Raw genomic sequence first — 14,153 nt, 5'->3', positions numbered from 1 at the left:
AAGCAAGATGGCTCAGTGGTATTACTATAAATTAAAAGATATGTCTTTCAGTTGGTCCTGTTTTGAAATCATCTTTTCAGGCCTTTCAGCTGGTGGCTTTAATCTTTTCATAACTAACTTAAAAATTCTTCCACTTTATTCTTGAAAATTTGTCAATTACCTTCTGAGACATCTACCTTCGAACCTCATCAAATTTCTTTCTTTGTTTGAACAAGGCAGGGCTAAAGTCCTGGAAAAAAACATGATTTTTGCATTGTCCACCACTAATGGGCCATTATATTTTTTATATTCATATGCTGCTTCCAAGATCGCATCTCTCTTCCGGTAACTTAAATCTTACCAGGACTGGTCATGGTCATTGTTCGCCGGTTCTTCTGGGTCTGAGGGTCCAGTGAGCCTTTTCAATTTGGAGCTTTGCATTTAACTTATTTTGTCCCAGCGTTTGTGGGATCCAACTCCCTGTCTTTTCCCTCTATTTCTTCTCTTGGTCCAGTGATTCTTGCATTGTTGCATTTGCTAAAATTTTCCATATGGTTGATCTTGTCTATCAGTCCTTTCTTTTCTGTGTTCCATATTTTTGCTTTTTTCTTCCAGTCTGTTCAGCCTGTCTTTTGTTTTGTCTGACTCAGCCTCTGAATTAGTCATTTTTTTCACTTGAGTCTTCCACAACTTATTTAATTTCCATGACCTTCTCTGATGTATACCTCATCACTGATTCCATACTCGTAAAACAACTGCATAAAGTTTCCAACGTGTTCAGGATGGAGGCTATTATCTTGGGCTGACTCCTAAAGCTCCTTATCAGGCTTCCACTGAGCTGTTCAGTTTTTGTTTTCGGTTGCCTCGGTTGTTCAGTACTTGTTTTATTTTTGACAATAAAATTCTGTTTTTTGAGCTTTTAACCATCTTTTTAATACTTTTTGTGGAGAGCTCTTTCAAAACACCTGCTCATCTCATTAGCCTCATCTTTAGTATTTGCATCAGCCACTCTTCGTGGCTGTAATTGAGTCTGTTTTGGATAAATACATTTCTTTTGAATTCCTTGTTTGATTTCATGGTGACAAATACAATATTTGTATTTTTTTTTAGTTATATGGCTGTGGCCCTCAACAACAGGTACTCCTCTTTGGGTACTGTTGGGAAACAGCCCAGCTAGGAAAAGCGTCAGTGGCTGTGCCTCTGGCACTGGGTCGGCCTCTGAGGCTCAGAGGGTAGGGAAAGGAAGAGGAGGGCAATAGTCATAGGGATAGTCAGGAGTACAGACAGGGGATTCTGTGGACAGAGCAAGGAGAACCGGTTGGTGGTTTGCCTCCCTGGTGCCAGGGTCTGAGATGTTGCTGCTCGAGTCCAGGACATCCTAAAGGGGGAGGGAAATAAGACAGAAGTCGTGGTACATGTAGATACCAACAACATAGGGAGGAATAGAGAAGAGGTCCTGAAAAGTGAGTACAGGGAGTTAGTAGAGAGTTAAAAAGGAGGACTGCAAAGGGAGTAATCCCGGGATTACTGCCTGTGCCACGCTACAGAGAGAGCAGAAATAGAATGAGATGGGAGGATGAACATGTGGCTGAAGGGCTGGAGCAAAGGGCAGGGATTCAAGTTTGTGAATCACTTGGACCATTTTTGGGGTAGGTGTGACCTGTACAAAAAGGGTGGGTTGCATTTGAACCCCGGGGGACCAGGATTCTGGCAGGGATGTTTGCTAGGGTTACTCGGGAGACTTTAAACTAGAATGGCTGGGGGAGGGAACCAAATGAAGGAGAACAGCAAGGAGAAGGTTAGAGTGCAATCAAGCTTGTAGACAGTGTTTGAGAGGGGATAGAAAAGGGGGATGCTCTATATGAAGATGGACAGAGGTTGATTGCAAAAGATCACAAAGGAGCTGTTGGTAAAGATAGGGGCATACAGGAAGTAAAAAGTGGGAAATGCATATATTTTAATGCTAGGAGCATTGTAAGGAAGGTGGATGAGCAGAAGGTATGGATTGACACTTGGAAGTATGATGTGGTAGCGATTAGTGAAACATGGTTACAGGAGGGATGTGACTAGCAGCTAAATATTCCTGGATTTAGTTGCTTTAGGTGTGATAGAACCAGGGTGGGGGGGGGGGGGTGTTAGAGAAAATATTACAGCAGTGCTTAGATGTGATAGAATAGAAGGCTCGTCCAGGGAGGAATGGGAAAGGGGAAGTTACATTTGTAGGGGTGTATTATAATAATAATAACCATATAACCACTTACAGCATAGAACAGGCCAGTTCGGCCCTACTAGTCCATGCCGTAGCAAATCCCCACCCTCCTAGTCCCACTGACCAGCACCTGGTCCATACCCCTCTAGTCCCCTCCTATCCATGTATTATGGACCACCGAATGGGGAAAGCGAATTAGAGGAACCAATTAGTAGGGAGATAGCAGATATTTGTAATAAGCATCAGGTAGTGATTGAGGGGGATTTTAATTTTCCGCATATTGATTGGGAAACCCATTCTGTGAAAGGGCTGGATGGGTTGGAGTTTGTAAAATGTGTGCAGGATAGCTTTTTACATCAATACGTGGAAGTACCAACTAGAGAGGAAGCTGTGTTTAGATTTACTGTTGGGGAATGAGATGGGTCAGGTGATAGAGGGATGTGTGGGGGAGCACTTCGGGTCCAGTGATCATGGTGCTATCAGCTTCAAAGTAATTATGGAAAAGGGTAGGTCTGGGCCCAAAGTTGAGGTTTTTGAGTGGGGAAAATCTAGGTTTAAGGAAATACGAAAGGATTTACAAGGGATGGATTGGGACAGTTTGTTTTCTGGGAAGGATGTAATAGAGAAATGGAGGGTCTTTTAAAGGAGAGGTTTTAAGAGTGCAAAATCTTTATATCCCTGTGAGGTTGAAAGGCAAGGTCAAAAGTTTGAGAGAGCCATAGTTCTCAAGGGATATTGGAAACTGGGTTCAAAAAAAGAGGGAGTACTACAATAAATGTAAGAAACAGGGAAAAAAGATGTTTGGGTACTATATTGAATGTAAAAAGAATCTTAAGAAATAAATTAGAAAAGCTCAATGAAGGTATGAGGTAGCTATAGCAAGCAGGGTGAAAATAAATCCAAAGGGTTTCTACAAATATGTAAATAGCAAAAGGAAAGTGATAAAATTGATCCAATAGAGAATCAGAAAGGATAAATGTGTGTGGAACCAAAAGAGATGGGGGAGGTCTTGAACAACTTTTTTTCCTCAGTATTTACTGAGGAGCAGGATATTGAACTGTGCAGGGTAAAGGAAGCAAAGGGGGTAAATATGGAGACTATAGTGATCAAGAAAGAGGTAGTACTGGAGCTTTTGAAACATATAAAGGTGGATAAGTCTCCAGGTCCTGACAGGATTTTCCCAAGGACCTTGAGAAATGTTGGTGAGGAAATAGCGGAGGTTCTGGCAGTGATTTTTTAAATGTCATTAGAGACTGATTAGTATTGATTAGGATTGGTATGTTGCGCATGTGGTTCCTTTGTTTAATAAGGGTTCGAGGAGCAAGCCTAGCAATTATCGGCCTGTAAGTTTGACGCCTGTGGTAGGTAAATTGATGGAAAGCATTCTTAGAGATAGTATGTGTGTGTATGTATATATATATATATATATATATATATACTAAGTATATGGAGGAACAGGGTCTGATCAGGGACGCTCAACACGGATTTGTGCGTGGAAAGTCGTGTTTGACCAATCTTGAATTTTTTGAAGAGGTGACTAGGAATGTTGATGAGGGTAGAGGAGTGGGTGTTGTCTATATGGACTTCAGTAAGGCCTTCGATAAGGTTCCGCATGGGAGGCTAGTTAAAAAGGCTAGGTCCTTGGATATTAATTTGGAGATAGTCAAATGGATTCAAAAGTGGCTGGAAGGAAGGTGCCAGAGAGTAATAGTAGATAATTGTTTGTCAGGATGGAGGCCGGTGACAAGCAGTGTACCTCAGGGTTCGGTATTGGGACTGTTGCTATTTGTCATATATTATTAATCATCTGGAGGATGGGGTGGTAAATTGGATTAGTAAATATGCAGATGATACTAAAATAGGATGATGAAGAGGGTTTTCAAAGAATGCAGAGGGACTTAAACTGCTTAGAGGAGTGGGCAGAAAGATGGCAGATGGAGTTTAATGCTGATAAGTGTGAGGTGCTTCATTTTGGAAAGAATAAAGCAAGACATGTGTGGTAAATGAGAGGGCACTGAAGAATGCAGTGCAGCAGAAAGATCTAGGAATAACGGTGCATTGTTCCCTGAAGGTAGGAGCCCATGTGGATAGGGTGGTGAAGAAGGTCTTTAATATGCTTGCCTATATAAATCAGTGCATAGAATATAGGAGTTGGGGAGTAATGATGAAACTGTACAAGGCATTGGTGAGTCCAAATTTAGAGTACTGTGTGCAGTTCTGGTCACCAATTTATAGGAAGGATATTAACAAGATAGAGAGAGTGCAGAGAAGATTTACAAAAATGTTCCCTGGATTTCAGTATCTGGAATACAAGGAAAGATTGAGCAAATTAGGTCTTTATTCCTTGGAACATAGAAGGCCGAGAGGCAATTTGATAGAGGTGTTTAAGATAATGTGAGATAGAGTTGATGTGGAAAGGCTTTTCCCATGAGAGTAGGAGAGATGGATACAAGAGGTCATGGGTTGAGAGTTGATGGGTAAAGGTTTAGGAGTAACATGAGGGGGAACTTCTTTACTCAGAGTGGTTATTGTGTGGAATGGGCTTCTGGGAAAGGTGGTGGAGGTGGGGTCAATTTTGTCATTTAAGAAAGAGTTGGATAAGTATATGGATGGAAGGGGGATGGAGGGATATGGGCAGAGTGCTGGTCAGTGAGATTAGAGGAGGGTACTTGGATCCATGTGGACTAGAAGGGCCAAATCGGCCTGTTTCTGTGCTGTAATTGTTATATGGTTGTATTTTTCCCTATGATTGCAAACATCCTTTGCATTCATCTAAACAAAATTTGTTATCAATTTATTGGGCCATCCATTTTTCTGAGGAGAAAAGATCTATCTTCAAGGTTGGACTAAAAAGGCTGTGGTGTGGGAGTAAAGAGGTGGAGGAAATTTAATCAAGATTTTGATGGGCTCGAATGAAAGGTGTTGAATTTGTTTCACTACAAATTATGTTTAGCTTTAGCGTTTCCACTATTCTCATTTTATTAAAAATACAGGGAGATGTGATGAAAAACATCTTTTTATGCAGAGTCGTTATGATTTGAAACTGTCTGCCAAGATAGCAGAAGCAGAATTCAAGTTTATTGTTATCTGATTGTATAATAACAACCCAACGAAACAGCATTCTCCGGTCCTCCATGTACGCTACACACATCCAAACAGATATAACATACACACAGACAAACAATACCTATGCAGGTTAAGTATTCATCAGTACAAATAGACATTGTTCCATGAATATGTGAGTGCTGATGGTTAGCGTGAGCAGTTCCTTTGGTTGTTCAGAAGTCTTGCTGCCCTTGGAAAGAAGCTGTTCTTCAGCCTGGTGGTCCTGGCTCTGATACTCCTCCATCTCTTCCTCGATGGGAGCAGCTGAAAGATGTTGGTGCAGGATGGAAGAGATCTCAATGAGTTTGAATGCCATCTTCAGACAATGATCCAATGGGTCACATGGGGGGGCGGTGTGTGGTGGGTGAAAGGAGATTCCATTGATTCTCTCTGCTACTCTTATGGTTCTGTGGATTGACTACCAATCTATTTCTCTCTAACAATTGTACCACACTGCGATTCAGTCAGCCAGGATGCTCTTGATAGTGTTAAATGGTGGCTGGTAGCCTTGGCTGCCTCAGACTTTTCAGGAAGTGCAGTAGCTGTTCACACCTTTCTGACAATTGAGGAGATGTTGAGTATCTATGATATGTCACCAGATAAGTGAAGTCCAAGGAACTTGATGCTCTCCAATCTCTGTTTCAGAGTGTTGATGTGTGGTGGAAGGTAGTTGTTCCTGATCCTCATGAAGTCCACGATCATCTCCTTCATCTTGTCCACATTGAGAGTTGACAGAACTTCCACAAAAATATTTTTATTGCAGTGGTTAAAGAGCTGGAGAATTGATTAATCGTGAAGGGTCTGGAAGAGACGTGAAATGCCAAAAGATTATTTGAAGTCCTCTTCATCCATTGCTCCTGGTATCAGGTTTGAGCAATATCCCAATTTCTTTTTTTCATTGTTGTTTTCCGATCCTTTTTAAAATAAAAATTATAAATGCCAGAATTTAATCGTAATAAATGCCTGAATTTAATCATGCCAACATTAGCAGTTTTGCATTCAACTGCCTGGGCTTGTTCTGGAATCCCCCTCCCATTTCTTCTTGCTCCTCAACTTAAACCTTTGTCATCAACTCTGATATAATGTTTCCACTTAATGCTTGGTCCATTGACAATATCAAGGCAAGAGGAATGCAATTAAGGCATCTATTAAATGAAGAAAGAGAAGAATAACAGCTGAGTAATGTGGTTGATTTACAGGATTGTAAACTTGACAAAAAAAAATAATTCTCAAAAATGTCCCTCCAAAACAAAACACAAATCCTATCTATGGTCAAGGAAGGAACCTAACCCTCCCTCTACCCACAAGTAGTCTGTAGGTTTGCTATAGGTGGTCTGCAGTACGTCAAGGAATACAAGGTCTTATGATTCTGGGGGAAAAAAAGTTGCCAATCACTGCTAACAATAAAATAGCTTTTTCAATCCAGTGAAATGGAGTCCATATTTTAGGATAAATTATTCTGAGAATCTATTTCAAGGACATGAATGCACAGGAATATGTATTGGATGATTTTGGAAATCAGTTTTTGAAGGAATTTTACTAGCCTTTTTGGGAGAGGAATAGACTTGAGAGTCATTGTGACTCAAATTTTAAGGTATGGACGAAGAAATAAAAACTAGATTTTGTGGATTGTTTCTTGCAGATGGATATCAAGGCACATAATATATGAAACTATTTCTTTCATTACTGCAGGTCATTTCAAAATTCACTGAGGGTTACAAATCACTGATTAAAACTATGCTCATTTCCTAACAATGGCCTGACAATTATCTATTTTTAATTTACTTTTAAAGATGTGGACCTTGTGTACGAATAGCTCCAGCTTTCAGTGCAATGAGTTCCAAATACCCACATGCTGTTTTTCTGGAAGTTGATGTGCATCAATGTCAGGTAGGTGAATTGAAAATGCTCATTGGTATTTTGTGAACTGAGAAATTTAGGTGCTTCAAACTTTAATTATAATCCTTCCAGTGTGCCTCCAGACCTTCTCTTTACCAGATCATTGAGATAACGTCCAAATAAAGATTTCTCTCTTTCCACTCCACACCCCACCCCTGACTTCAAAATTGTAACCTCTTGCCACTCATGATGAATCTTCAGATATCCTGAAATACCTGCTCTGTTTATTCCAATCTTTACTTTTTGGTCTCATTGTGCATTTACTACTGTTTTCCACAGTTTTCATCTTAAAAGTTTACATAGGACAGAAAATAGTGCAGCACAGGAATTCGACATAACCTTTTGAGCTTCCCCCCCTCGCCTTCAATGCGTGTCTTCTATTATTTAACATTTAAAAGTTTGTAAGATTAAAATAAAAGAAAGTTAACATAAAAGTTACCTTAAAAGCTGTTAATCAGGTTTCATAATAGAATAGTTATACACAAACACATTTCCCAGTTGTGTTTCTTAAGCTGCATGTTTTTCCTTCATCTCACTTCATTTGATCTCATTCCTTTGTATGTATAAATTCAGGTTAATCCTTTATATATTTCTTCATTGTTCTAATGAGTATGTGGCTTTTTGTAAGAGTATTGCAGAAACCCATCAGTGCTTTAAGCCATATACAAAACAATGCAAATTCAATTAGTTTTATGAATGTGCATCCAACTTTGATTTGTGGTTAATGTAGCAGAGGATGAGCATCTTGATCTTCTCAGAGGCCTTTGCAAAATCGCTCATTGTCATAGAAAACAAATGGGCAGTGAAAATTTTCTCATCCTCTGGAAACCATCTTAGCCCTTGTAACTCCACCTCAAAGCTTGAGGCAGTTAATTAAATTTGGGAGTTTAATGTTTACTTCAAGTTATAAAATTGCTTCTTTACTCAAAATGTAATCATGCGGTCTCTCTCCACTTTCCCTATGTATCTTTCCCTCAGCTCTGCTTTGAGTCCAAAACAACCTGTCCCCTCCCCAAGTGAATTCTCACCTTTTTTCTCTCCATTGTAGCACAGTACTCCTCCCCTTCCCATTCTTCCCTTCCCAGCTGTTAATTCAGGCGCTTACCTATTTTTACTCGTCCCTTGAAGTTAGGCTCAAGCTTGAAATATTGGTAATACAGTGAGCATCCTTAATTTTTGAGACAAATACACATTTTACCTTTATTTGCCCCTGTGCTCCCCATTTTTAAATTTGTAATCAAACAATTCATGTTATTAAAGTGCACATTCCAGTTTTTATTCAAGATTATTTGTATATATTTTGGTTTGATGATGTAGAAATTACAGCACTTTTTATTACATAGTTCTCCCATTTCATGGCACCACAATGTTTGGCTTCACAAGTGTTTGAAATTACTCAGGTATGTTTAATTGCTTAATTGGTACAGGTATAAGAGAGCTAGGCTTCCTTCAAAGTTTTTGATCACCTTTGGCGTGATCAGCGAGGACCAGAGTTGTGCCAATGAAAGTCAAAGAAGCCATTGAGGCTGAAGAACAAGGGGGAAAAAACATAGAAATCACCAAAACCTTAGATTAATTTTTCAGAGCATCATTAAGAATAAAGAGTGTACTGGTGAGCTCAGTCATCGCAAAGGGAGTGGAAGACCAAGGAAGATCTCCACTGCTGATGACAAAATTATTCAAGTCAAGCTTATTGTCCTCTGATTGCACAAGTACAAGCCATTGCACAAGTTCTCTGGTCCTCGGTATAACATGCCACAGTTAATTTAAAAAAAAAAAAAAAAAAATCCCAAATACCTGTCTGACAGATCAGAAGCACTGTTCAGGAGGCATGTATGGACGTGTCAATGACTACTGTCTGCAGAAGACTTCATGACAGAAATGCAGAGGCCACGCTACAAGATAAAAACCACTAGATAGCCTCCGAAAGAGGATGGCCATATTTCAGTTTGCCAAGAAGTATTAAGAGTCTGCAGAATTCTGGAAAAAGTTCATGTGAATAGATGAGACCAAGATGAACCTGTATCAGAGTGATGGAAAAAGCAGTGTGGAGATGTGAAGGAACTGCCCAAGATCCAAAGCAAACAACCTCATCTGAAACAGGGGCCGGGGCCGGGGCCTTGTCTTCATTGATGATGTTACTGCTGGTGGCAGTAACAAATTGAATTCTGACGTGAAGACAAATCACTTATCTGTTCATGTTTGAGCAATGCATCGTAACTCATTGGATGGTGCTTCATCCTACAGCAAAACAATGATTCCAAACGTACTGCTAAAGCAACAAAGGAGTTTTTTTAAAGCTAAACACTAGAAAATTAATGAATAGTCAAGTCAGTCATCTGATCTAAATCCAATTGAGCATGCCTTCCATATGCTGAAGAGAAAGCGTGAGGGGACAATCCACTGTAACAAGCAGGGGCTGCAGTAGAAGCTTGACAGTATCACCAGAGAAGATATTTAGCACCTGGTGCTATTTATGAATCACAGACTTCAAGCAGTCATTGTATACAAGGGATATGCAACAAAGTACTTAACATGACAACTTTAATATACATACCATTGGTATATCCCAAATATTATGGTGCCCTGAAATGAGGGGAGTATATATAAGGCCAAACTAAAATATGAGGCCAAACTAAAATACAAATAACTTTGAATAAAATATTGAGTGTGCACTTTAATCACATTTGAATTGTTTAATTAAAATTTAAAACTGGAACACATGGGTAAATAAAGGAAAAGTGTCTGTATATCTTTACCTCCTATGAATGTTGTGACACCCGCTGAGTTCTGCAGCATTAGTGGTTTTACTCCAATCAGTGTCTGCAGACTTTCATCTTTCACTCTAATCTTTCCCTGTAACTCAGTTACTCAAGTTCCCAACAGCAACCAAGAGTATCTTATCTGCACTCTTTCAATTTTATTGCTATCTTTCCTGTTGTTAAGTGAGCAAAGCTGCACCGAATACTCCAACTTTGGCCTCACCAATCTCTTGTACAATTAAGACCATTTTAAATTTATTGTTAAAGATCTGAGGTGTGTGTGTGTTGTTGAAGTTGGAGAAAACAGTGGAGAAACTTGGTTCAATGTGACATAGTGCCTTATGTGGTTCATGTAAGTATGCATAATTGTATATTTTTAATGACCTCTGAGTACTGAAATGAGTGGTTTGGGTGGAGCTCAATTGACAGAACTGTTAGAAACATCATGCTTTGAAAGTTCCAGAAGTGATGGTGGTGTTTGAGGTGTGCAAAACTACTGTATATTCCAGAACATGGAAATCCAGTTGGAGTTAGAAATTTGAGTATCAAATTATTTTGATTCGTTAAAGTTTTCTTATTTCTTCAACATTAAAGTCCTGTCCCACTGACCCTCATTTCTCCTGCAGTACAAATTTTAGTTTTAGTCTCAAAAATTGATTCTTAAATTTGGTGCATTGCACATTATTTTAACTGGTCTTAAAATTTAATATTTCAGCAAACCGCAGCAGCCAATAACATCACAGCAACACCATCTTTTTTGTTCTTCCGAAATAAAGTGAAAATTGATCAACTTCATGGAGCAGATGCCAATGGATTAGAAGAGAAAATTAAGCAACATCTAGAAAATGATCCTGGAATTGAAGATTTGGACATTCCAAGAGGATATGTATGTAAAATCTATTCAGCAGTAAAATATGCATTATTTAGAAGACAGATTTATATTTGCATTCAGTTTGTGTAGCTTCGTAGCATTCTGAAGTGTTTGTCAGGTGATCCCTTACATTTTGGGGACCAGATGGAGGTTTGAGTTTTTGATTTCTTGTGATTTTTTTTTAAATCACATCAAGCTGTACCCAGCTGCATGTACATCAAGAAACACCAGTGGAAAACAATTTTGTTGACTTTTTTCATATACCTTCCATGAGCGAATTTTATTCCACATCTTGAATTTGTAGGAAGCAGTTTGTGACTTTTGTAAGGGTAGATTTCAATAACGTGAACAGCTGTAATACCAAGACCACCTGTATGGGTGAACAAGTACTTTAATTACTTTTAAAGTACACTCACTGCTGTGTGGCTGTAAGTTATTCACAATGAGCTCTCTCAAGGAATTGTATAATCATCCAAAAAATATTTTTCCTTGTATTAACTAAAGGATAAATATTAGGTTGGGCACTGTGGATAATTGGCTTGCCCTTTGAAAGATTGCCATTGGATCTTTTGTCTGCTGATAGTTTGGTCATCATCTGGAATGCATTCTCTGATCTTTGGAAAGGTAGAGTGGATGGTAACTCAATTATGTGGAGAAATTAAAGAACATTTCTTTTTTGTGAATATTTTTAATTAAAAATTTTCCATACATGTCACTAATAATTTTTTTTACATAGATAAGACAATACCTATACTTAAATTTAAAATTACAATGATTACATTATGGTTTTGCCCCATCCTTGCCCTCCTCTCCCTCCTTCCTTATATCCCCTCCCACTGAAAAAAAAGTAGAATAAGATATCAATGTAATATAGTTTTTGAAAATGATTCAATATAACATTGAGGTTATAATATAACATTCATCGTTTAGTCATGCATAGTGAAACAATAAAAAGGACTTAATTTTTTCTCCCCAGCCCCCTCCCAAAAGAAAGAAGGAAAAGGAAAGAACATCTTTTACTACATATATATAGTTAGCATAATTGATTGTTATTCTCATCTAATTGAGTGGGTTGGGTAAGGTGGAAGGAAATTTATTCATAAAATCCATAAATGGTTTCCAAATATTTAAAAAATTTTCAACTCTATTCCTTAAACTGTTAATTTTGCATTTCACTGTGCCATCTACTTAATGATACTACATTTTCAGTTTTCCATCTTATTGCTCTACATTTCTTCGCAGTCGCTATTGCTATATTTAAACATTTCTCGACATTTATCCAATTTCAACTTTATATTCTTTTCATATAGACTCCCAAGTAAACATATTCCTGGATCCTTTTGTATATTTATCTTCATAATTTGTCCTACTAAAACATTCAATTGTTCCAAAACCTTTCCACTTTTTCACAAGACCATATCGCATATTAAAAAGGTCCCTATTTGTACATCGAAAATACTCATTAGAATTAAGTCCATTTAATTTTTGTGGATTATAATATAATTGATGGAGAAAAGTATATTGAACTATTTAGTATCTGGCATTAACTGTATTCGTAAAACTTTCTTGACACAATTTTCACCACATTTCCTCTTGAATTTGTTTGTTTAAATCTTTCTCCCATTGCATTATTGATTTGTATAAATCTTCTTTCCTTGTAGTTTCCTGTAATTTTATATACATTCGAGTAATAATTTCTTGACTATAAATGTATCTGTTATTATCTTCAAATTGACATTTAGGAATTAGGGGATATGGGGAGAAGGCAGGTAGGTGGAGTTAGGACATAAATTAGATCAGCCATGATCGTATTGAATGGCGGAGCAGGCTCGATGGGCCATATTTGGCCTACTCCTGTTCCTACTTCCTATGTTCCTATTGTTTTGGAAGCCTCAAATCTATTCCCAATTTCTTTTTTAAATACAATTTTAACTGATACAAAATAATATAATCTTTGCAGACTCTATTTGTCTTTTTAATTGTTTAAAAGTTAAAGATCTCAAATCTGATATATAATTATAAAATATGGAAAAATTAAAAAAAAAAATGCTGGATTGCATGAGGCAATCACTGGGGTCCTTCACTATTTGTACAACCATTTTTGGGGAAAGTGATTAATATAAGGCTTAAGAGCCAGAATATTTTTAAATATTCATCCCTAAATTTACATATATGGGCTCCAAATTTGTAAAAAGGTAGGAAATTTATTTCTTAAATTATAATTTTCTCTAAAGGAATATAACTTTGAATTTCTGCATTTCATCTTTCCATACCTAAATGTGCATCATATTTCCAAGTCACTGCAATACATTTATTTGCCACCACTAATGCTATTTTGATAAATTTCACTTGATAAAATTATGATTTTAACTTGAGTCTTGTTCCTTCTATATTCCCCAAGAAAAATGTCTGGACTTTATGGAAATACAATGCCAGTAATTTGTTCTAAAAAGCTTCCTAAGTTCGCTCAAAATGACCTTATTTAGAACATTACCAATTAGAGTGTAAAAAGGTTCTTATCTCTTCACATCTAAAACATTTATCTGATAAATCTAATTTCACTTTATTCAATTTTTTAAAGAACATTTCTTGTTCAGACCAAGCCACTTCAGAACTTTTCAATCCTGTAAAACTGTCAAAGATTTAAAAAAAAAACCTTTGTTACAAGCAAAAATGTGCTGTCTTTAAATGAAGTGTGTGAATACTGAGGTTTAAAAATAATTGTCTCTACCTGAGGAAGGTTAAATTTCAATAGGAGTATAATGAAAGTTCACCGCATTGATTAAGGAAATGACCGATTTGGGAGATAGAAAACACACTGGATCTATGCTGTTTGCTTATTAAATTATTGCAAATGTGACAGGATCAGATGATTTTTCTCACAGCTATGGTTATTCAAAACTATTGGTCACAATCTTAGAATAGATAACTTTTTAAATACATAGTGAATCATTGTAATTCTGTATCCAAGAGAGCAGAGGGTGCCCGTTTGTAGTCTTTTTAAAACAGATGAGTAGATGTTTGGATATTAAGGATATTGTGGGATATGGAGTTTGTCTAAATAAGTGTTGGTGAGATTAAAGATGGTTTCTTTTGCTCTTCATGCATTCTCATTAATACTCCTTAGATTCTACCACTCACCTCTACAGTAGGGGTAATTTGTAGTAGCCAATGAACCTACCGATCAGCATGTCCTTTTGGGAGCTAAAGCACCCATTGAATACCCACCCAGTCACCGAGATCTACTACTTCTATATCAAGAAGTGTTACCCATATGCAAAATAAGTCGTAGTGTTCTGTAGCACAAACACAGCCCCATAGGCCCAGT

General features: G+C 37.6%; 1 protein-coding gene across 2 annotated transcripts in view; it reads left to right on the top strand.

Annotated features, from left to right (window-relative positions):
- Window positions 1-14,153, top strand: part of txnl1 (thioredoxin-like 1) — a 45,401-nt gene that overhangs the window by 12,676 nt on the left and 18,572 nt on the right. The window contains exons 2-4 of one of the 2 annotated variants that reach the window (XM_069923946.1): window positions 6,057-6,160; window positions 7,087-7,183; window positions 10,670-10,840. In XM_069923946.1, the coding sequence (XP_069780047.1) occupies window positions 6,111-6,160; window positions 7,087-7,183; window positions 10,670-10,840 (318 nt within the window). In that variant the 5' untranslated portion in view covers window positions 6,057-6,110. The remainder of the gene's footprint in view (window positions 1-6,056; window positions 6,161-7,086; window positions 7,184-10,669; window positions 10,841-14,153) is intronic. The other variant, XM_069923945.1, reaches the window with a different exon arrangement.

Source organism: Narcine bancroftii, chromosome 3, assembly GCF_036971445.1.
Source record: "Narcine bancroftii isolate sNarBan1 chromosome 3, sNarBan1.hap1, whole genome shotgun sequence".
NCBI classification, from domain to species: Eukaryota; Metazoa; Chordata; class Chondrichthyes; order Torpediniformes; family Narcinidae; genus Narcine; species Narcine bancroftii.
The sequence above is the reverse complement of the archived record's forward strand: the minus strand, read 5'-3'. Positions and strand labels throughout refer to the sequence as shown.